Genomic DNA, 22,514 nt, shown 5'->3' on the forward strand with positions numbered 1-22,514 from the left:
AAAAAAACGTTACCTACCTTTCGTAACAGTTGTTCTTCGAGATGTGTTGCTCATGTCCATTCCAATACCCTCCCACTTACCCCGCTGTCAGAGCAAACTGGCAAGAAGGAACTGAGGGGGCAGTGGGTCGACAGTGCCCTATATTCCGCGCCATGAGGGTGTGACTCCAGGGGGTGCCTGGATTGACCCAACGGCTACTAATAAGGGAAAATCCAAAGTAGTGGTAATTTGACTGTTTCTCTCCAGGCAGCATCAGAAGTAAATCAATGGGGGCATAGTTAATCTGGCACAATAATTGGCACAAGCAGAGTGTTTTCCCCTAATTTTTTATAACTAAACTCAAACAAAGCACATAACCTATAGTAACTCCTAGCGGTCATTGTAGTAACACCTAGTGGGTCACCAGTTTTTCTAATTTCAGCAAAACTACTCATTATCTCTTATCATCAAAACATTTCTAATCATAACAACGTGTTGGGGCACTTAAAATCAAGGTCACTATTCACTCACTCTCTTCCATATTTATAATCTGTTAACTTTCTGTCCCATCCTCCCATTCTGAAAGCAAAGCTGCAGACATGCAGCTGCGTGGCCTTGCTGCTCAGGGCCTAAGATTTTCCTAGCTATGTGATGTTTGTTTTTCAGCTGGCAGTGGCTGAACATACAAAATTACTGACTGCAGTACTGTCCCATCTGGGCTACATGCAGGAATGTCAAATTCTGGGATACTGTTTCATTCACATAGGTGTTGGTGGGGCATTTGATGCACAGAATGAGGTACATCACATATGATAGGCATGTGTAGGACCCATGGATCTTGAAAAGTATTTTGTGGGGGAGGTGTTGATCATTGTAGGGATGGAGATACGTCTATGGGTTTTTATATTTTGTTTTGGGAGGGTTTGGTGCCCTTGAGTTGGTGTGTCCTGGTCTGTGGGGAGCTTGCTTCTTCTGATGAGGTTGGTGAGGTTAGGATTTTGTTTGAAGGATAGAAGAGGTTTGGAAAAGATTTCATTCAGGATGGGTCCTCATCAAATCTGACACTGATTGTATCATCCATTACAACAACTTTGTGACACACCCTGCTACATACTAACCCCCCATTGTCTGTGATTGAAGAGGTCTTAATTGCCCACTTCATTTAATGTATTTTCCAATAACATCTGTGAACTCTTGTGCTTAACAATCTGTCCCACCTTCTGTTTAGCTTAAACATTTTAGTTTCCTTCTCCAGACCTGAAGAAGAGCTGTGTGAAGCTGAAAATCTTGTCACTTTCAACAACAGAAGTTAGTCCAGTAAAAGATATTACCTCACCCTCCTTGCATCTCTCATGTCCTCGGACTAATATAGCTAAAACAACACTGTAAACAAACATGTTATGTATAAAGATAGTTGTAGATATTCCACAAATTGGGTGTAGGAATACATTTGTGAGGTAGAGATTTTATTCATTCTTTAAATGACTTAGGGATAGAATTAACGACTTAATATGTCTTTTCCAGGGCTTATTTCTATGTTTCTATTAAACTAATAATGGTGTAATCATACTGCTTTTAAAAATTGTAAACTTATCTGGAAATGAAAAATAATATTGAGATTTTTTCTGAGAAAGTATGTTCACTATGTTTTCCATTAACACTTTATCATAGCATCCTGTGACCTGGCAACCTTCCAAAGATGGAGACCGTCTAATTGGACGGATTTTATTAAATAAACGACTAAAAGATGGAAGCGTGCCTAGAGACTCGGGAGCACTGCTTGGACTGAAGGTTAGTAATGGACAATTTTGAAAATATGTATTACTTTGTTAGCTAAATGTTAAGTAATTACATTTAAAGTTCAGTAAACTAGGTTAATATGTAAGAAAGACATTATTTTAAATGTTGCCATTACATTCAGAAAAACAGTATAATGACATTTTATCTTCAGTTATCAAAATGATTACTTTTTAAGGTCTTAGATGTGCTTAATAAAATGTATACTAGAAGGGTGTTGGAACGTTGTTCATATTAATGCTATATTGTTTTTAATTGCATATATGGACTTTTAGGTTTTAAATAAACCAAGTTGTGATTTAGTTTGTATTTATTTATTCTATATGATTGTTAAGCAATACGTTTTCAGCTTTATTATGTTTTGTTGTCTAGTACATATCTGCCAGCTTATAACTTACATATCTGTATCTCATGTTTTAACTCATTTCATGTGTATCTTGTGGACTTTGGGATAATAGTTTGTAATCCTAACAGAATACTAGCACAAGAGTAAGAATGAATTACATTTTGTAAAAAAGAATGCAAAGAAACCTGTAAATGTGGTTTGAACTTCTTTATTTATGGCAAATTGTCAACAAGTTCGATTAATCTAATATTCTTCATTTAACATAGTACTGGCTTCAGTTCAAGTGCACAGCTTAGTCTGTAGTATGGGATACTATAAATAGGGATTATGTCAACATAATTCACTATGAGCTATATTAATCTGCTTTAGAATTTTTTTGGAATTTTTATCTAATTGAAAAATGTTTACATTGTGAGAGGACAAGATCAGTGAAAATGCAAGCTTGAATCATTGCTTTGGTATGTATTGCACTGTTTAAGGATCAGAAAACTTAAGACAAGGGAATAATAGTATCACTCTGTCAATAATTGTTAAATACTTTGCATTCTGTTATATTGATGTACTTTTTGTTTTGTGGAATACGTCAGCACTTTGAGCTCAAGAAGTACTATTGTGTTAACCGCAGTAAATTGTTCTGAAAAATTAATTTTGCCTGTCACGGATTTTAATTTTATCAGGTTGTTTCTTTAAGCTATAAAACTAACCATAAAACAGATTTGATATTATTATTTTATTGCTGCATACAGACTGCTAAGAAATCTAAGGTATAGAATTAGAAGATTATACTGTATAATACATTCTTCCCTGATTCTCAGAGATACATAGTACATTCAATGTGCCTCATCTCCATATAGAGAGCTATCCTTAATACAACAAGTATTTTTAATAAACGTAATGAACCAAATTAGATTTGATTGAGTAATTAATTAATTAATTTACCCCTTTGAATAAACTCCTCTGCTTAGTAATATCATTTTGCAAATTACTTGCAATTAAAAGTTCACATCACTTTCAAATAGATGTAACAAACATTTTTCTTCATCAAGAAAATGCTCCACCTTAGAGCCAAAGAAAATCAAACAAAGAAAAAGGGTCAACATTACAGAATATTATATTTTTCACAAAATGAGGCACTAAAAGATTGGTGGGTGTTTTTTTTGTAAAACTGTGTGAGGTAAAAACAGTCATTTACCGATTAAATATATTTGTACTGAGTGCGGGGGAGAGAGAAGAAGCAGAAAAAGCGGGGAAGAGGGTGTATGTGTGAAAAACGACTAATGAAGAAAGGAAAGTTTCATACAAATATTAAATATTTGGAGACTTATTTACTTTTAGTGATAGTCAACATTTATGATATTTCCCGTGGAAGAGAAACATAATGTAAAGTAGAGCTTTCAAAAATGCTTCTTTTTGTAACTAAATGATTTCAAATGAAGATTACATCGTCAGTTAATAGCAATGAATTTTGTGCCTTCCAGCTACAAATTAAGAAGTATAGTCTCTCTGAATACCTGCATCCAAAACCCTGTAATACCAATCTGAGCTGTATGCATTCAGTTAGAACAGCATACTTTAGGATTTACCCCCCTAAAAATTACAGTTGTGAGGGTATATTTTTTATTGATGTAAACAGTTTAGCCACTGGTACATTAAATGTTGGTTTTTTTTTAGCAGTTTCTAGTTCTGTGAGACTGTAAGCTTATTCTGTTTACATGAACCATACAGTTTATAAACTTTAAAATTCTATATTTGCATTGCATTATCTTTAAACCACTTAAATATCCAGAGTAGATGTCAACTGAGCCAGTCAGCCAATATTCTGAGGGGTTTGGTTTTTCTTACATGTATACCAGAATCTACCTCACCTAGGCTGCATTTAAAAAAAATAAATCAAGTACCGGTAATTATTTTGTTTATATTGCCATAAAGTCTGAATCATTACAAATAATTCTATTTATGTGAAAACCCTTCTCTTCCAAACAGGTTGTAGGAGGAAAGATGACTGAAACTGGTCGGCTGTGTGCATTTATCACCAAAGTGAAAAAAGGAAGTTTAGCTGATACAGTGGGACATCTTAGACCAGGTATGTGTCTGTTTTAGAAATGAGCTACTGTACAGGAGACAATAACCAAGAGAATAAGTGCTTATAAGTTTAGTTTGACGTGATCATGCATACTAAATGTGATGAGCGACAGTAGTGCAGCTGATAAATTTGAAAGTTCAAACCAAGCCCTACGTTCAGTCACTAGATTATCCATTTTGCCTCTTTTACAGGCTCTATCAACTCTCACATTTTTTCAAAAAAGCAACTTTTAAAAAACAACCCAGAATAACAATGCCATAATAACTCTGTTAGTTTTACTAGGCAGTAGTTGTCTTAGTTAACGTTAATATTTTGCTGGTATTTATCCAAAGATGTCATATGGGAAGCTTTTAGTTCTCCTGACCTCTCCTATATTTAAGACACTAGACTTGTTCTACAGTACAGATTGCACAGTTCAGAAAGCTTGTAGTAGAATAGGGAGGTTGTCACTACCAGTGCAGTTCATAGAATTAGCTTTTTTTCCTAAGAAAATAATTATTACTGCAATTGCAGGTGATGAAGTGTTGGAATGGAATGGAAGGCTATTGCAAGGAGCCACCTTTGAAGAGGTATATAACATCATTTTAGAATCTAAGCCTGAGCCACAAGTGGAGCTTGTCGTTTCAAGGCCAATTGGGTGAGTTGTTTTCTAAATTTTCCTACTGATTAAAATAAAATGCTGTTACATTTCATTTTAGAACCAACATATATTGTGCAGATTTTATACAGATTATAAAATAGTACCCAATATTCTATAATCAAAAACCACGAGTGTAGAGCCAAATTGTCCCCGTTAGGCCTGGGTTCAAATGGGTGGTGGTCGAGAGAGCTCCAGGAGGCATTCTGGAGCTTCTTGATGCACAGATTGGACATGCCTGCTACATCACCTCTTGAGAGGATCCAGAATATGCTCTTCTCAATGGATGGCAAATCCCTGCCCAGAGCAGTAAAGGCACTGCAATTATTGTTGGCTCCTGCTTAGGGGAAGCAACTTGTTCCTTGTCTCTGCTCCACACTTTTGTATCCACACGTGGATCAGTCAAAGTGTGACCCATAATGAATCTGGACACATTTCCTGGTATGCTGCAATGTAGAGTTTTTGCCAGAATGTGTACAATGGTAATATAATTTATAGGGAGTGTAGTGAAACCAGATTTTCTTCTTGCTCAGCTGTGAATAGACAGTCTAATAAATGATTGGCTAGCATCTAGCACATGATATACCTTAGTGAAGCATTAGCACAACTCAGTACGTAATTAACACTAATGTCTTATTTAAACTGTTCTCCCACCTCCTATTTAGTGTATTGCATTGCCCAATTGCTCTTACCTTTGAGACTTATTTCCTAATATCTAGTCTAAACATTTTCTTTCTTAGCTTCAGGCCATTTCTCTTTTCTTTATTGTCTTTAGAGACTGTGAATAAATCCCTTCCTTCATTTATACAATTCCTTAAAAGTATTTACAGATGGTGGCCATGTCCTCCTTTTCCTAGCTCCCTCATTTTCTCCTTATATGTTTTCTTCTTCCATGCTTATATCATTGCCCTTTTTATTTTCTCTATTATGTTTATATTTTTCCTAGCCTGTGGGTCCCAGTAGTATATGAATTATTCCACACGGCTGTGAAGAGGAGCATTAGTACCTCCCTAATTTATTTCCTCTCCCTAGGTGTATGACCTTGCGTAATTTGTATTGAATTTAATATTGTTGCATATAGCCTTGTGTATCTGATGATATCTCTTTGGTTTTGAATTTATAATTACAAAATTCCTCTAGCTTCAAACTACAGATTAGTGATCTCTGAATGTCATGGTGATGAATAACCATAATTCCAAAGAAAAAATGTAATATGGTTTGATATTTCAGTTGGGATATTTCCATGTGGGTTCAGTTTCATGTTACAGTATTTGTATGGGTTTAATTTGAGGATATTTTGTGTTAAAGCTTCATTTAATAATGATAAAAAAATTTAATGTCTGTCTTGTCTGTAGGGTGGGAGAATGTCTCTTACATATATGTTAGATTGCAAAAGGCAAGGACTAGATCTTTTTGTTTGTTCCGTAAAAAAACTAACACTTTGGGAAGCTGTAAAAATGATCATTAATACTAATAAGGCACACACTAACATGCACACTTTTTCAAATGGGGAGGATTCACATTTTTTTCAGATAGGAGTAAGTTTTATATCTCAGTTTCTTTCAGCTAGCATTATAGTTCATGGTGGCAACCTAAAGAAGCTAAAATACAATCCCCATCCCAAACTTAAGTCATTCATTTCATTTTTTTCTTTTTGTGCTCTCCCATCATTGTGTGTCCTCTTTCTCCTCTCTTCCCAGTGCTCCATCTCCTCTCTGCTGTTGTTCCCCCTCCCAGGGCCAGCTCTGGCTTTTTGGCTGCCCCAAGCAAAAAAAAAAATGCAGTGCGGCCAGAGCCAGGGTGCAGGGGGACTCCCTGCACTGCAGATGTGCCCTGGCTAGCAGGGGGAGGAGGAGGGAGTGGGGGGGGAGAGAGAAAAGGGAGGCGGCCAGGGCTTCAGCGGGGCACTGCCCCCGGCCCCACCGCCTGCTGGGAGGGCTCTGCGCTGCTCCGGTCGGCTGGGAGGGAAGGATGCGGGCTGCCCTGCCGGGCTTGCTGCAGGGCGCTCCCATCCTCTGCGCTGCCGCCCCCTACAGAGTGGCCAGAGCGGAACACCACCACCACCAAAAAAAAAAAAAAAAAAAAAGAAGTGTCTGTGCTGCCCTAGGATTGGGCGGAATGCCGCCTCCTACAAGCTACTACCCCAAGCACCAGCTTGCTCAGGTGATGCCTGGAGCCGGCCCTGCCCCCTCCCCATGATGTCCCCTTATTGACCCTGACACCACATATGCTGTCACCAGAACAGTTTTTCTGTAATTGCATTAGGAAGGTGATGTAGGTTCTCAAGACACTCTCATTCTCCATGTCAACAACAGTGTGCTGCATTGGCTGAAGAACTGAGCAGGGCCAGAGCTGAGGTGCCTGTTCTGCATGCGAAACTTCTATTCGCTTTCCCCTGGCAGGGTGTGTTGCTGCAGGCCTGTCGGAGGAGATGGGGTATTTCATCCCCAGTACTCCAGTGGCTAATCTGAGTGGGTTTATAGGTAAGGTCCTAATTCAGAATGAGTGGTTTCCCTTTTCAGGTACTTACTTGGCCCTCATATGATTAATTCTCTGTCAAATCTACAGGTAGGCCAAGGAGGCTGTGTTGAGTTCTAGATCCAGATTAGATTTATTGTTTGGAATTTGAGACTAAAACTGTATTATAATTCAGTTTTGGTTGTACTTAAATCTGACAAACTTTTCTTACTAGATTCCAGCTAATGTGTTGGAAATATCATACTGTCAGGTGGTATTGGAAGACTTCCAGTCACAGACAGACTGTGACTGGACAACATATGTCTTACTGGGTTGGATCCAAGCAGACACAAATCTATAAGGTTAGGTTCTGCTGATGGGAGTCAAATCATAATCAATGCAGAATTAGAAAGGATTCAGAGTTGAGGTTCCAGACCTAAGTCTTTTAAAAGGCCATTAATTCAGTTAAAAATCACCAATATCTCACATTGTACCTGCCAGACCTTTCTAACTACACTGACACCAAGCTCCATCTCTCAGTTTATTTATTAAGATAGCCTGTGGGGCTTCTTTTGGCATTCTCATGGCAGTGCATTGTGCAGCCATGTGATAAATTCAAGTTCAGACCTTGCTTTTTGCCAGAGCTATCCAGACTGGCAGAGCCTGGGAATTAGCTTGTGTAAGAAAGAGAGCATTTTGTGGAATTCTTAAGTGGCCCACTCTGACATTTGAAGTGTATTGACATATTCCAGTGAGAGCTATATTCAGTTCTCCATTGCACAATGGGTTACCTAATATGAAGGCTGAAGATAATAGGTTAGGGTAGTAAAGGAGCGGGAAATGGTAGATACTGGAAGATCTCCCACAAATGAATTAATAATTTCTGCGTGATAATTGGCTATTGCTCAAGTACAGTAGCCTTTTCAGTTTTTTAAAATGTTAATATATATATATCTGGTATTAACACGGTTGAGAGCTCTAAACCAAGGGTTCTCAGACTGTGGGTCGGGACCTCTAAGTGGGTTGCAAGGTTATTACATGGGGGGTCACGAGCTGTCAGTCTCCACCTGAAACCACGCTTTGCCTCCAGCATTTATAATGGTGTTAAATATATAAAAAGTGTTTTTAATTAATAAGGGGGGTCGCACTCAGAGGCTTGTTATGTGAAAGGAGTCACCAGTACAAAAGTTTGAGAACTACTGTCTAAACCAAGGCCTAACATGATATATTTTATTAAGTATCCCATCAAATATGCATACAGTGAAACGCACCTTAAATGAAAAATCAGGAGCTGAATAAAAAAGGAAAATTGATTGCCTACTAAAGATAGTGTACTAATAAAGATAGAGCTGAATTGTAATGGAGATACTCTAGGGTGGTCTCCTAGAATGGAGGTTTCTACTTAGGTCCCTAGAGTCTGTGGCATCCTGGTAGGTGGTACAGTAGAGTAGTAATTATACACCAGCTTCATTTAAATTAACAAAAGACTGTTTAGCTAAATATGAAACTGAAAGAACAATCAGTACAGTACCGTATTGTTTTTATATTAAATTCAATTTATTTTAAACTGGTCCTTCATTTTCAATTTGCAATATGCAATATGCCACAAACTTTTGAATTCACAACACATAACTGTATTGTAGAAGTTGTCAGATGAAGGTTTTGGAAAGTTGGTAGGGGAGAGTTGAAGCTTTTGGAATCTGAGGAGGCATAGGAGACAGTATGGGATAAGCACATTGGCTTCATGTTTCTACTGAAATTGTGAGCAATGCAGCAGTTAATAATGTTCATAATTTAAATTGGCCACTTTTGGTTCCTAGGGCTGCCAGGTGTGACATATCTTACATGTTACATCAGGCAGCCCTGTGATGCATTCTTGCAGCCTAGCTGGATTCTCATATAACCAGCTGGGCTTCCGGGATATCTCCACAGTTGCTTTTTCCAGCTGTAGGGGGCTGTTGTGCTGCCTGCTCTACATGCAGCAAATTATCCTTTTAGCTTCTCCACTCATCGCTGTCCCTGCTGGATCCAAATAGGAAAGGAATGGCTGGTGAGGACAAATGTTTAAGGGCCCATTATTGACCTCAGCTAACCTCTTCTCAACTTCCCTAATCCTCAACAGACTCCTAACATCTCAGATATCCCCCAACACTTGCTAACCGCATTGCCCTCATTACCCCCACCCCAGGTATACCCTTCCAGACAATACCTACTTACCCCAACAACTTTCAGACCCACCCTCTCACCAACCCAGAAATACACAAACAATCATACAACTACATTGTGATACCTAGACACTCTTCAACAACGTATACTTACCCCAGTCACAGCTGCCAACTTTTTTGCAGCTCTGTGTCCTAACCACACCACTGGTGGGCAGGATGAGTGAGGAACCTCAGTGACTCTCATCCATAAGGAATGTCACATATGTAGCTGGGCAGAACTTGGAAGCTATAGGTTTCGGGGGGCTGAATGGAAGACTCATATTTTTCAGATTTCTTGTTTCAGCTATCTGCAGACTCAGGAAGACACTACTTAATCTGTTCACGCTGGTTCATATTTTCAAGGTTTTATTCACAACCCTGTGTGCTAAAAATACATTTTTTGAATGACAGGTTAGATTTTGTACCACAAGTCAGAGCCAAGGGGCAAGGAGCAGATTACACTGTAATTTTTTTGGCTGTGGAATATGTGAAAGCCTGAATATGTTTTTATACAATAGCCTTAATAAGTACCTTACATGCATTTACTTACTAACATGATAGACTGCAACATTTCCTTAGACATAATTTACTGTGCCAGCTGCATCTCTTGTGATGCATTTGGATTATAGGATACTGCAACACCACTGAACTTAGAAAGATCCCTGAATCATTAAATAAGGGTATCTTTCTAATTATCTGTAATACTTCAAGAAGCATTTGGTAAGGCTGTAAAAATTTTTTTACTAGATTAGGTGTTCGATAATCATACTATAGTCTTGTTTTACTATGTCAGATACCAGATGTTTCCAGAAAGATTTGTTTTATGCTGCACTTTCCCTTTTATATACACAAAACCAAACACATTTAAACACAAATAATTATTTTTAATGTTGTTTTTAGTCTGACTCACAGCTGAAGCTCTTTATTTGACCCTGTTTTGTCCAAATGGCCATACAGTGCTTTTGAAAGTATTTGTTCTTACCAGCATATAATGCAAGTTATATATGCATATCTTGGGGAAAACAGACATCTGTGTGCTGTAGGCATAATGAGGTACTTAATCATTGGAACATCAGTGCTTCAAAGTGACATGGTTGGTACATGCAGCTGCATCTGACATGACATTTTGCCTCATATAGTAGTAGGTACATGCTACAATATTAAGTAGTTATGTCTGTTGTGTTAGCCTGCAAAATGAAGATCCTGGTTTGGGGATTCAAGTCAAATCCTTACCCTTACTTGGGCATAAATTTATTTGTGATCTGTATGTTTTTTATCACCTGTGTTCACACCCAGACTGATTGCCAATAGTTATCACATATTAGAAGATAATATATTCAGGCTATTCCTGTTTATTTGTCCTGTTGTCAAACAAAATTACGGACTTTTACCGAAAGAGTAAGATTTTATCAATGCCATTACCACTGCTAATAATGGACACACTGAGACAACCAGTGTTAAGGATCCAACTTGTTTAAGGTGGTTTATATCATCACAACAAACTCACAGTTCTAGTTTGTGCTTAACTTTGGAATGATTGTATTTTTTCTTTCATTTTATTTACTCAGCCTCGGTATCTGTGACTTTATGGGTTCTCAGCTACATTCATTAAACAGTCATTACATAGACCTTTACTTGTTTTTGAACTATATATAGATAGATATAGACATAGCTAAGTAAAAATGCGGGGAGGTAAATATTCCCTGTGGCTGACGATAGTCAGTAGATGTATGGTTTTCTCAAAGTACTGTGTGGTGATTTGAAATGTGTTATAGTTGACAGAAGTTTTAATACTATTGTTAGATAAAGGATCCAACTCTCTTGCTTTTCATACTTACAGGGATATTCCCAGAATACCTGACAGTACACATGCACAACTGGAGTCCAGTAAGTTTCATATACTGAGTAGGAAAAACTTAAATCTCCCTTATGTGAGCACAAATTGAAAAGATGTCATCTATTTTCAGTGTAACTCTTGTCTCTATGTCTGTCTACATATCTGTCTCATCTACCTTTTTTATCTATCTATCTATACCTCTTTGTTTAATAATGAACTGTCAAAAGTCAGGAAATTTAAAGTTAAGGTTGACATTCTCTTATAAACTCATGCTGCTCTCTAATAAAAAGAAAAGAAAAACATAGTGGTAAATAGTGTGCATAAAGGGTTGAATGTCAATTCTAATGTTTAATTTCCTGTACTTTGTTGTTTTGCATTTCAACTGTAACCTTATTAAACAAAACAATTTTGATTACATTTTTGTTACCTTGGGCCAAGGAGATGGATATTTTGAAATCAGCACACTTCTGTTTTATTTAGACCATTTAGTATAACTGATCAAAGCAGTATTTCGGGAAAAAAGAAATTGTGGCTTGGCTTAGACCTTGTGTGTCAGATTTCAGCTGGAGTTATTTTTTTATGGCTGCTTTACTGTGCTGTTATAATAAACACCACCAATTAAAGTGGTGGCACAAATTTAATTGTAGTAATGTGAACAAGCGTCTACAATAACCCTTCACTGGTGAGCTAAGCCTTACAATAAAATCCATTATGTTTTTTGGCAAGATGTGGGATACAGTGTTCTGTATTGTATAATAACTTGATATCTTCCTTTTACTCTACTTGTAATATCACAAACATGTCATCTCCCACTTTGCAGAAGTCGTTGCAGCCTCCAGATTAAAATCCCCAAACTCTAGCATCTTCATTCTGCTATTTTTATAAAATTTGCAACAACATTTAGAGTCTGATTCTAATTCTACTAGGAGCCAAGCATTTGTGCAATGTGCTGAGTACCCTGTGAAGTCAATGGGATTTGAGGATGCTCAGTAGATAAGCATAATACACAGTCTTAAGGAGTGGATTTTTCTGTGTATGCTATGTGCTTGACATGAATGTTGACAGCTTAGTTTTTATTAAATTTTGCTCTTTTCCTTGCAAGCTATTTGGTCATCCTGAACACATTAAAATAAGGTTCCAGTTTTCACCACCACGTTTATTATATGTGTGGCTATAATTGTGTTCTGTAATATGTCAGAAATAATGTTTTTAAAGACCACTGAAAATATAAAGCACAATACAAGTGCTAATTGTTATTATTTTTTATGAATTATATTTATTTGTAATTTCAGGTTCTAGTTCATTTGAATCTCAAAAAATGGACCGACCATCTATTTCAGTGACTTCTCCCATGAGTCCTGGCATGTTGAGGGATGTTCCACAGTTCTTGTCTGGACAACTTTCAGTATGTAACCATTTGTTTAATCCTCTCAAATTGCTTTTTATAACATACACAATTTTTATGCAAAATGACAGATAGCTGTAAAATAAAGTTCTTGTAAGAACCTAATTCTCTTATTTAGTGCCATGTTTCTCAGTATAGGCAGGGCATACCTTTTAAAGTGCAGCCTTTTCATCATCTATTGGGAATTTATATGTATCCATTAAGCTATTAGAGTGATATTCTGAGACGTATAGGGCCAAATTTTCAAATGTGCCTGAATCTTGCCTCCAGCTGTATTTGTGCAATTGAGTGCACACACTTTTTGAGCAATAATGCCTACCCATGCATTTGACAATTTTTTTCACCGCATGCATGGATGTTAATACTTGAAAAATCCACACATAGTGTTTATGCATATAAAGTTGCAGATACTCAGCTATCCACTCTGTGAAAAAATTGGCCGATGTTTTCAACAATTTAAAGAGTACTGTTCTCTCCACTGATTCCTCATGGTGCTCACTTTCATTCTTCCCATCCTCACTGTGACCAAAGCTCATCCAAAGAATCCACAAATACATCATCTGAAATGATGATTTTTGGACTAAGCTAAAGGTTTGGGGGCTTTTTATGCTCTCAAATGATATTTAGAACTCTAGGAAGGGATTTTCAAAAGTGCTCAGAGTTGACCTAACTCTATACCCATTGAAGTCAATGGTGAAGCTACTGGTGATTTCAGTGGGAGCAGAGTTAGGCCGCTGTTGAAGATATTTGAAAAATCTCACCTTTATATTTTAAAAAAATATATAAAGGTAGATGATCAGTGTGATATAAAAATACATAGAGAATCTAGAGAAAGTGTTCATAAAATTCTCACATCTGATGCAATGGTATGTAGAGATGAGGGGAGTGAATATTTTTTTTCAGTGTAGTCAGTAGTCTTTTCTGCTACTTTTTAGCTATGGATGAGACATTATTTGTTTTGCTTATCAGCACAGCCACCTGTAACTATTTTTCTTTAATTTCCTGTACTGTTCTGCTGTTGAACTACTTTGCAAGGCTGTATTATTTGGAAAAGTGAGATTTAGATATCCTCAATATAGAGAGACTAGTAGGTGTGGAGACTGCAAAAATCTTTGCGCTAGTTTAAAATACAAGAACAAGGGGACACAAACTTGGGCTATCAAAGATACAAACATTAAAGTTTCTTTATTTAAGGATTAATATATAGAATAACTTTTCAAGTACAGCAAAACCTAATGAAAACATAAATAAAAAAGGACTTAGCCAATCAAATGTAGAAAAGAAAAAATATTATGGGCATGGCTACAGCCTCAAAGCAGGGGACAAGACAAGAGTGACTTCCTGGCTTTCCTGACTCCAGAAACACCCCCCTCTGTATCTAAATAAAAAATTTGCATAGGCTTAAGGTGATATTTTTGAGATGAGGGGGAGTAATACTGTTGTATTACAAGACTCCAGATTGTTGTGATGTCACACTTCGAGATAATGAAAACCCAGGATGCTTATGAGCTAATATTAGGGGATCTGGAGGAATGGTCTGATTTAGTCACTGCAATTGCAGAAATCACCAAAAGAAAAATAAATGTCAAAAAGACGTATTACTCAGGGTTGATGTTTACCTATTTTTAATGAATTTTATTTTCAGTCTCTACATTTAAATGTCTTTTAAATATTTTCTTTTTAAAATGCCTTCCCCTCAAAGAAAACCAAATGGCATTAGGAGGAATTCAAAGAAATCTTCACCATCTTTGGCCTCTTGGGACTGACTTATGTACTATCATGCATCAAGCAAAAACGAGTTCTCTTTCACAAATATTTTTCACAGAACCTTTTCTGGAACCACTTAATTCTTCCTTTTTTGGGATAGACAAACCCCCTGAGTCATACAAAGTCTTCTTTCCTGTCTTTTGTTTTCATCCATAAGTTTAGTTCACTTTTTCTTTGTCTACTAATGAGCTGTTTCCCTGTTTTAATCAATAAAGTAGCTGATTTTCAGAGTATTGACCATCCAGAGCTCCAGTTGACTGAAATGGAAGCTGCAGGTGTTTAGTATCTCTACAAATCAAGCTCTAGCTCTGTTAAGTTGGGCACCTAAAATTAGTGGACACTTCTGAAAAGCAGATATCTTTTACTACCAGCAGAAAGAAAGTTAAGGTAGGGAGATGATTAGTATGAAATTTATTATTTCTTCAAATTCCCTTGATCACTCTCTATCTGAAAATACTTACAGCCCTTAGTTTACTTTCCTTCAAAAAGATGTAAGTAGAGTATGTCTATTCATAAAGTATTCTGGGGTTGTATTAGGCAGCCACAACTCCTATCATCATGGATTGGCAGAGCATACTTCCTGCTACCTGCGCAGCCCACTTTTTGCTGCAGCTGCCACAGGGGCCCTATAGTTCAGAGATGGATGTAGTGGGGTATGGGTTGTGATAGTCCCTGCGTCCTGGAACATAGGGATATCTGCTGTCACCCTAGAAGATTCAATGTATGGGAAGAGGTGTTGCACTTACCAGGCAGCTGTCCTATTCTGAAATAGAGCTGGTCAAAATTTTTCAATTGAAAAATGTTCCCAGAAAAAAGAAAGGGTTTCATTAGAAATGAAATATTTTATGGGCAATTTTCATTTTTGAGAGTAAAAAACTTTATGGAAATATGGTTAATTTTATTTTGAATTGAAATTGTAATTTAGTTTTGTTTTTTTGAAAACTAAAATTATTGAAATGTCTACATTTTGGATTTTTTTTTCCCTTTCAGCCTCCTTTGTCCCTTTTTCCCCTTTTGACACTGAAAGCAGTGCTATCAATTGGATTCCCCTTTACACACACTTTTTCTTTTCTTTTTTCATCTTTCCCACTGTAGCTTTCCAAAACTTACTCAATTTTGGAAATGTGACAGAATGGCAAAAGAGAAATGAGACACTCTAACTTGGCTTGTCAGAAGTTGAGGAAATTTTGATCAGTTACAGAGTTGGTGTCTGTCTTTCATTCGTTCTTTCTTTCTCTGTTGTAAGCAGTGTATTTTAGCTGTATCGGTCCCAAGATACTAGAGAAACAAGGTGCATGAAGTAATATCTTTTATTGGACCAACTTCTCTCACCAGCCTAAGTTGATCCAATAAAAGATATTACCTCACTCACCTTGTCTTTCTTTATTTTTTTTCTGTACTTTTCCCAAAGTTGGAGCAAATGGCAACAAAATTCAAATTTTTGAAATTTTGAAAATTCTGATAAAATATTTACCATTTTTTGACAAAAAATGAAAAATTGTTCCATTTTGAGAAATGGAAGCAACTTCAACATTTTTTGTGAAATTATTTTTTCCATTTTTTTGATCAGCTGTGCTCTGAAGATCTAGACGTTGGTGAGCAGCTATCTGACTCCTCTCAGGAGAGACTGAGATGTTTGAGAGGGAGGGAAAGACTAATATTTCAGACCCACTTGGAATGAGTTTGGCATGGTGTCTGGTTGGGAAGGAAAATACTGCAGAATCCTGGGTCTAGATGGGAAGGAGGATACATGAAGATGCTGTTGGAGGTGTGATCATTGTGAGAAGAGTGTGGGTGTGGATAAGTGCAAGGGATAGTGCTGGTCTGGGTAGGAGAGGTCAAAGGAAAAGGGGTGATGGCCTCCTGTCTGCTCTCGGAAAATTTTTGGAGGATATAGAAGGCTGCCTGGCCTCTCATACCAGTAGACACTATCAGGTGTTGTCAGGGTAGTTAGTATGTTGTAGGATGTGCTGTAACAGAGGGCTGCAGGATTGATGGAGGCCTCCGTAGTTCTGTTAGAGGTGTGCATAGTTTGGATACATGTTTGCATTTGTCTGTGTTTATCCAAACTCTACTATCTATTTTTTAAAGTTTTTATTGGTAGTATTTTGGGACTACAGCATATATTTTTGCTATCTTCAGGCTGGTTAACTGCCTGCTCTTCCAGCAAAAAATGTTCATAACACCACACATTAAACCAGCCCCAACACAGCAAAAGTAATGATATGGGGTTGATTTCCTGCATGCTACTAGTTGTATTTTGGCAGTGCTATGGCCAGGATTTCATCTACCTCATACATACTTTGGCTATGCCTGATGCTGGCTTCCTGCATGCTTCTATGTGTACAATGTTTTTAAAATGCTGAGGGTGAAATCTTGTGTGCTCTCACATGTATTTTGGCATCAGTGTGGACAGGATTTTGTGTATATGTTTGTGTAGCAGGGCAATGCCAAGAGTCTGGAGGTTTATTTCGGCCTTAGAAACATAAAACCAAAGAAGGTTGCCTGAGCCCATAACTTGCTATATTCCTTGGCCAAAATGTTCAGACTTAGGGACCTAAAAGTAGGTATCCAAGATTTTCAAAAAGGCTGAGCATCCACAACTCCTATTAAAGTTAATAAAAGCCCTGACTACTTGGCACCTTAGAAAAAGGGGCCAATTATTTAGGTGTCTAAATGTGGAGTTAGATTCCTAATGTTATGTATTTCAGTTTGCCCCAATGCCCCAAACAAAAGTAAGAAAATCTTTAGTGTGTGTTTTTGGAGGGCAGTATTTACTGAGTTGATTCTCATCTCTCAAAGGCTGTGATATAAGTGTTATTTAGACACTGTGAGTGTGATGCAGTCACCCTAAATTTTGCATTCCCTTTCCCTGTTTATTCTTGCTCGTCACTCATTTTCTCTTCATTGCAGTTAATGTCTCTATACTTATTCTGTAACGGGAAAGACAGGCTATGTCCTCTGAGGTTATACTGTAAATCTAGAATTGACCATTAGGGAGTAATGGAATTTGTTACCAGCCTCACTTTTCCACCAAGAGGCTGAGAGAATCAGCAGGAGATCATCTTGCCTAATAAAAAACTTCCATCTCCATTAATATTTACCTTGTTCAAGTGCATATTTCATTTAAGCTAATTCTGTGTAGTTACACAAAAATTGTGTATGTTATCATTTGCTAATTTATTTGAATAATTTATTGTCCATATTTTGCAGAGGTTTGGCCTCTTTGCACGGAGTAACATGTGTTGTAGTTATTTTTTTCATTATTATTTGCTTTACTTGCTGCCTTTCTCTTTACATTTCACTTACTTATTTTTCTTTAAATTTATTTGCTTTCATTTGCTCCAAAAAAGCAGCATTTGAGCCTTGGTGCTGTTTGTTTCATTACTACATTCTGGCTATTTCTTCGGTGCTGCATGAATAGAATAACTTGGAGATAGTGCTGCAGTGGTTTGAATTAAAGATTGAAAAAATGCTCTTTAGAACTAAAAAATGAGTAGATATGTAAAATCACAGTTACTCACTTTTGCACCAGATGGAGAAGCCCTGCAGAGAAGAGAGATCTGTCATGTATAAAGTATATGATTATTTGCCTATACAATTGAACCCCATTATATCTCTATGCACCTCATTTTATCTACCATGTATATTCAGCAGTTAAAAACATTATAACAAAAGTATATTTCATCACAAATTAATTTTTGTGGAAAGGGAATTGATAGATGCACTAGTCATAATGATGTGCATAGATTGTATGTTTGTTGAGGGAGATGAAATTTGATTGGTTCAGTAAAAGAAAGGAAAAAACTGGAACAAGTTGGTATTTATTATTGGTTGGTTTATTTTTGGAGGCTGCATTACTTTAAAAAACAAAACCTGTTTTAACAAAGGCTGTCTCTGTGTTTTAGAATTGTTCTTTAATGGCATATGGTAATGTCTAAGATTGTTTTAGGAAAATCAGTGATGGATTACCATTGTTAACCTAGGGCCCAACCAAACCTGTGATAAGCACCCCTGCTCTCAGTTCCCACTGCAGTGAATGAGAGTTGAGGATGTTCAGTTCATTGTAGAGGCAATTTAATCTCTTACGATTGTGACCTGTCTGTGAAGCTAAAGACATTGGAGCAGACCTGTAATAGAGGAACTCTGTATTTTTTTTTAAGGTGTTACAGTATAGGACTATCATGTAGACCTTGAAATCCTATTTTTTCCTTTGGAGCCAGGTTATGACACATTCACTCACATTGGGCTAGATAGTAACCTTACAGTCTATCTTGGGTGAGGGACAGTCTGCAGCTGTGCCACTGCAGGAGCAGACCATGGGACAAACTGTGACAGAGGGTATGTCTGCACTGGAGCTGGAGGTGTAATTTCCGGCTCAGATAGATGTACGTGCACTAGCTTTGATTGAACTAGTGTGCTAAAAATACAAGTGGCATGGGTGGCAGTATGGGCTAGTCTCCCGAGTAAATACCTAGTGTCCCGGCTGGGTTTGTACATGCGGATTAAAAACCTACTATCCCACCACTCATGTTGCCACTTCTATTTTTAGCACGGCAGCTCAACCAAAGCTAGTGTGTGTGCGTCTACCCATGCTGGAAATTACACCTCCAGCTCCAGTGTAGATGTACCCTGAGAGAGTCACAAACTCCTCTTAGACTCCCTCTTGCTTTGGTGTGAGTTTCTTCTCCCCTTTTCATGGAGCAGCGTATTCCAGCAAGAAAAGCCACCTCACACTCCCTGCCCCTCTCCACACCTTCTCAGCCCTTACAGGAGGGAGTGCTGGGCAAGTAGTCCCTTCTTTCTTCACCCTGTGGTAGAGCAACAGTCTTAGCTGGGCCAACCGATGAACCGTGGTGCTGAAACAATTTTTATAGAGGGGATGCTGAGAGCCATTGAACCAAACTGTAAACCCTGTATATGATGGAAACCACTTCAAGCCAGAGGGTGCAGCAGCACCCCTACTTCCAGCACCTATGCCAGTGGAGTGAATGGGACTTTCTTACTTCCCCGCACAGCTGTATCTAGCCCATTGGATAATACCTTACTCTGTGAATAGTCACACTGAAATCCTTTGGATTACCTGTAGAGGAAGGTGTGAATAAGGTGACAGAATGGTCAAATTGTACAGAGTGTGATTTCTAACTATTGCTAAATTTTTCAGGACTCATTTCATGCAAAAGTTTTCTGAATACACCATATGTCATTCCTGTCATGACTGGTAGGGAATGGAAATACATTATCACACCTTTTCCCCACTGCTAATCTCCAACTGCTCCACCTTCAGTTTAAGGGTAGCTACAGCGTGTATGAGGGCTGCCAGTACAAATGCTACTTTAAACTGTGGAAAAGGAGACTGAAACCTGGTATTGCTGTATTAGTTTCTAGCCTCTCAGTGCACACTTTAAGCTTTCTGACAGAGATATTCAGGCTGAATTAATATTTTCTATTCCACTTTTAATTCCCATTGTACTCATTTTTTGCTTTTAGTTAAGATTATTTCTTAATCTGTTGAAAGTGTAATCAGTAGACAGACATACAGGATGAAATCCTGGCTTTGTTGAAGTCAGTGTCAAAATTTCCATTGACTTCAGTGGGGCCAGAATTTCACCACAGAGTTTTGACATGCTTCAGTAACAGATGTGCAGATTTAATTTATGCACTGCATTAAAATAGTTTGTTCTGGATAACTATGTCTTTGGTGTAAAGCTGTGTTTAAAGTAATAGTTGCGTGTCTCTGTTTTTACTTTTGGTCTTTTAGTTTCCAGCGTGTTGTCTTTTTTGGTTTTGTTTTATTGCTTTTTCTTTAATTTTGCTTACCAGAGCCAAAGCCTTAGTAGAAGAACAACGCCTTTTGTTCCTAGGGTTCAGGTAAAGGCCTCGTCTGCCTGACAGAAACTAAAGTTGTGTTTTTTTCTTTTGTTTATTTTGGAAAATGCATAGTAGGAAAACGTTACATTTTGGTCCGTTTTCCCATTGTTTTAATGTGTTGCTTCAAACCATATTAACAAGTTTCATATCATCTTGTGAGCAGCTTGTAAAATTCTGCATGGGGGTTAAATATTAAATTAAAATTTAAAGAGACAATTAGCTTTAGTTTTGCTACTTTTGTGATATATATTTAAACTCACACAGGTTTCAGCAGTGATAATAGCGATGTGTTCTGCATACATACATACATACATGCATACATACATACATATGTATATTGTACAAGTAGTAAATAATTTTGTGCTGTGGATATTTGATCTCATTATACCAAGATTGATGTCTCTTTAAATCATTCATTATCATTACTTAACACATCCTTTTTTGCATTTTCCAATTAATAGTAGTTCCTTCAGTGGAAGATCGGCAAATAAATTTGTACCTTGTCTAAAGAAATGAATTTTGTGTATATTATACTCAGTGCTTGCATTTTGAAAAGTAGGTTGATTTAATCAAAACCTGATTTAATTAAAAATATTTTCTGTCTGCCTCTTATCATTGAGTTTATTGAGTTTTATGGTCCTATTTGGGTACAAGTTGTTTGCCTTTTTTCATTAGGAAACCCTTAAGGTACTGTAGATTAACGCAAATGTAGGTTGTACTAATATGTTACAACGCTTCTGTTGTTTTGCTGCATGGTTTTTTCAGTTTTTTGTATGTAGAATATTACCTGCGTTTGTTACAAAATATTTTTATGGAAATGTTCATATTGTTTGAGAATTGTATATTTTTTTCTTATATTGCTCAATCTCTGCCCAAGGAAAGGTGAAAATGAAAGGTTCCAAATGATGAGAGTGAGATTTTTAATTTTCATAGTGAAATGGAAAAGTGATCATAGTGTTAACTTGAAGGGAAACGTTAGATGAGATAGGTTAGACAGCAGAAAATGGTTTGGCTGGGATTAAGGTTTAATAAGCAAAGCATACTGACTAATTTTTTTCCTCACACTTTATGATTTCCCTAAAGTGGTATATACAAATGCATAATTATAAGTTCAGAATAAAAGCGTGAGAAAAATTCAGAGCAAAAGGTTAAAAGCTTGGTAATATTGTTTAAAATAATTATTCTTACTATGTGCTACTGATATGTACTGGGTATCTAGTAAGAACTTCAGTGCAGGTCCTTTAATATGTGACTGATAATGCTGATTTATGAAGGTGGTAATCAAAATGGAAAACAAAAGTTATATACAAATTCAGACACAAATTGTTAAAAGCCCAGGAAGGCCAAGTACTGGTCACGACCTTATGTATAATTTAAATAATTCATTTATGTTTCTCTTCTGCTTAGATATTTTCAAAAGAAACTATGAATTAGCAATTTCATCTGACAAGCAAGTGCTCCACTGAAAAGCAAACATCAGCCTAAATTCCATGATTTTATGAAGTATTATAATTTAGAAGGGACATGTGGTAGCCCATCATTTTTAATTACATTAAATAACAAAAATCCTGATATAAATCCCATTTAAAATCATTTATTTCATTGAAGAATGAAAGGTATCTTCATTTGATCAAATGATTGTGTTACTCATGATTAAGAGAGTAAAAATAACAATAATTCTGTATACAGCATACACAGCAAATGACATGTGTGTGTAAGGAATAAGCATCTCCAACACTGATTATTTATTACAGTTCTACTAATTAAGGACTCTATTCAGATGAAATTTTATTTTTGCACATTGTCCATGGGGTCTTTACAGACCTCTTTGTGTAGTCTTCTACAGAGTATAATTCTGGTCAAAGAGTCAAATGTTGCTTGGCATGGTTCTCAGGAAGCTCATACTCATGGCTTTGACAACATTATCCTAACTAGCATGAGAGACAAAGTCATGCCTCCCAATACGTCTATATTCAGTAGGAAGGTAGATGGATTAATCTGGATTAGTGTACAGACCTCAGGGATGTTCACACTTCACTGTCAGTACCTATTCATTTAATCACTCTGAAAGATGGTGTGTGCCCCTGATTCCACTGTCAACTTCCCCACTGTTCACCCATACCCTCCCACC

At 37.1% G+C, this 22,514-nt stretch overlaps 1 protein-coding gene across 18 annotated transcripts in view; it reads left to right on the forward strand.

Annotated features, from left to right (window-relative positions):
- Positions 1–22,514, forward strand: part of RIMS2 (regulating synaptic membrane exocytosis 2) — a 767,247-nt gene that overhangs the window by 440,345 nt on the left and 304,388 nt on the right. For 13 of the 18 annotated variants that reach the window (XM_034763454.1, XM_034763440.1, XM_034763438.1 and 10 more), the window contains 5 exons: positions 1,651–1,770; positions 4,106–4,205; positions 4,719–4,842; positions 11,344–11,390; positions 12,633–12,745. In XM_034763454.1, coding sequence (XP_034619345.1) covers positions 1,651–1,770; positions 4,106–4,205; positions 4,719–4,842; positions 11,344–11,390; positions 12,633–12,745 — 504 coding nt within the window. Of the gene's footprint in view, positions 1–1,650; positions 1,771–4,105; positions 4,206–4,718; positions 4,843–11,343; positions 11,391–12,632; positions 12,746–20,335; positions 20,384–22,514 lie in introns of all 18 variants that reach the window. The other 5 variants (XM_034763436.1, XM_034763437.1, XM_034763441.1 and 2 more) reach the window with 1 other exon arrangement.

Source organism: Trachemys scripta, chromosome 2 (assembly GCF_013100865.1).
Source record: "Trachemys scripta elegans isolate TJP31775 chromosome 2, CAS_Tse_1.0, whole genome shotgun sequence".
NCBI lineage: Eukaryota > Metazoa > Chordata > Testudines > Emydidae > Trachemys > Trachemys scripta.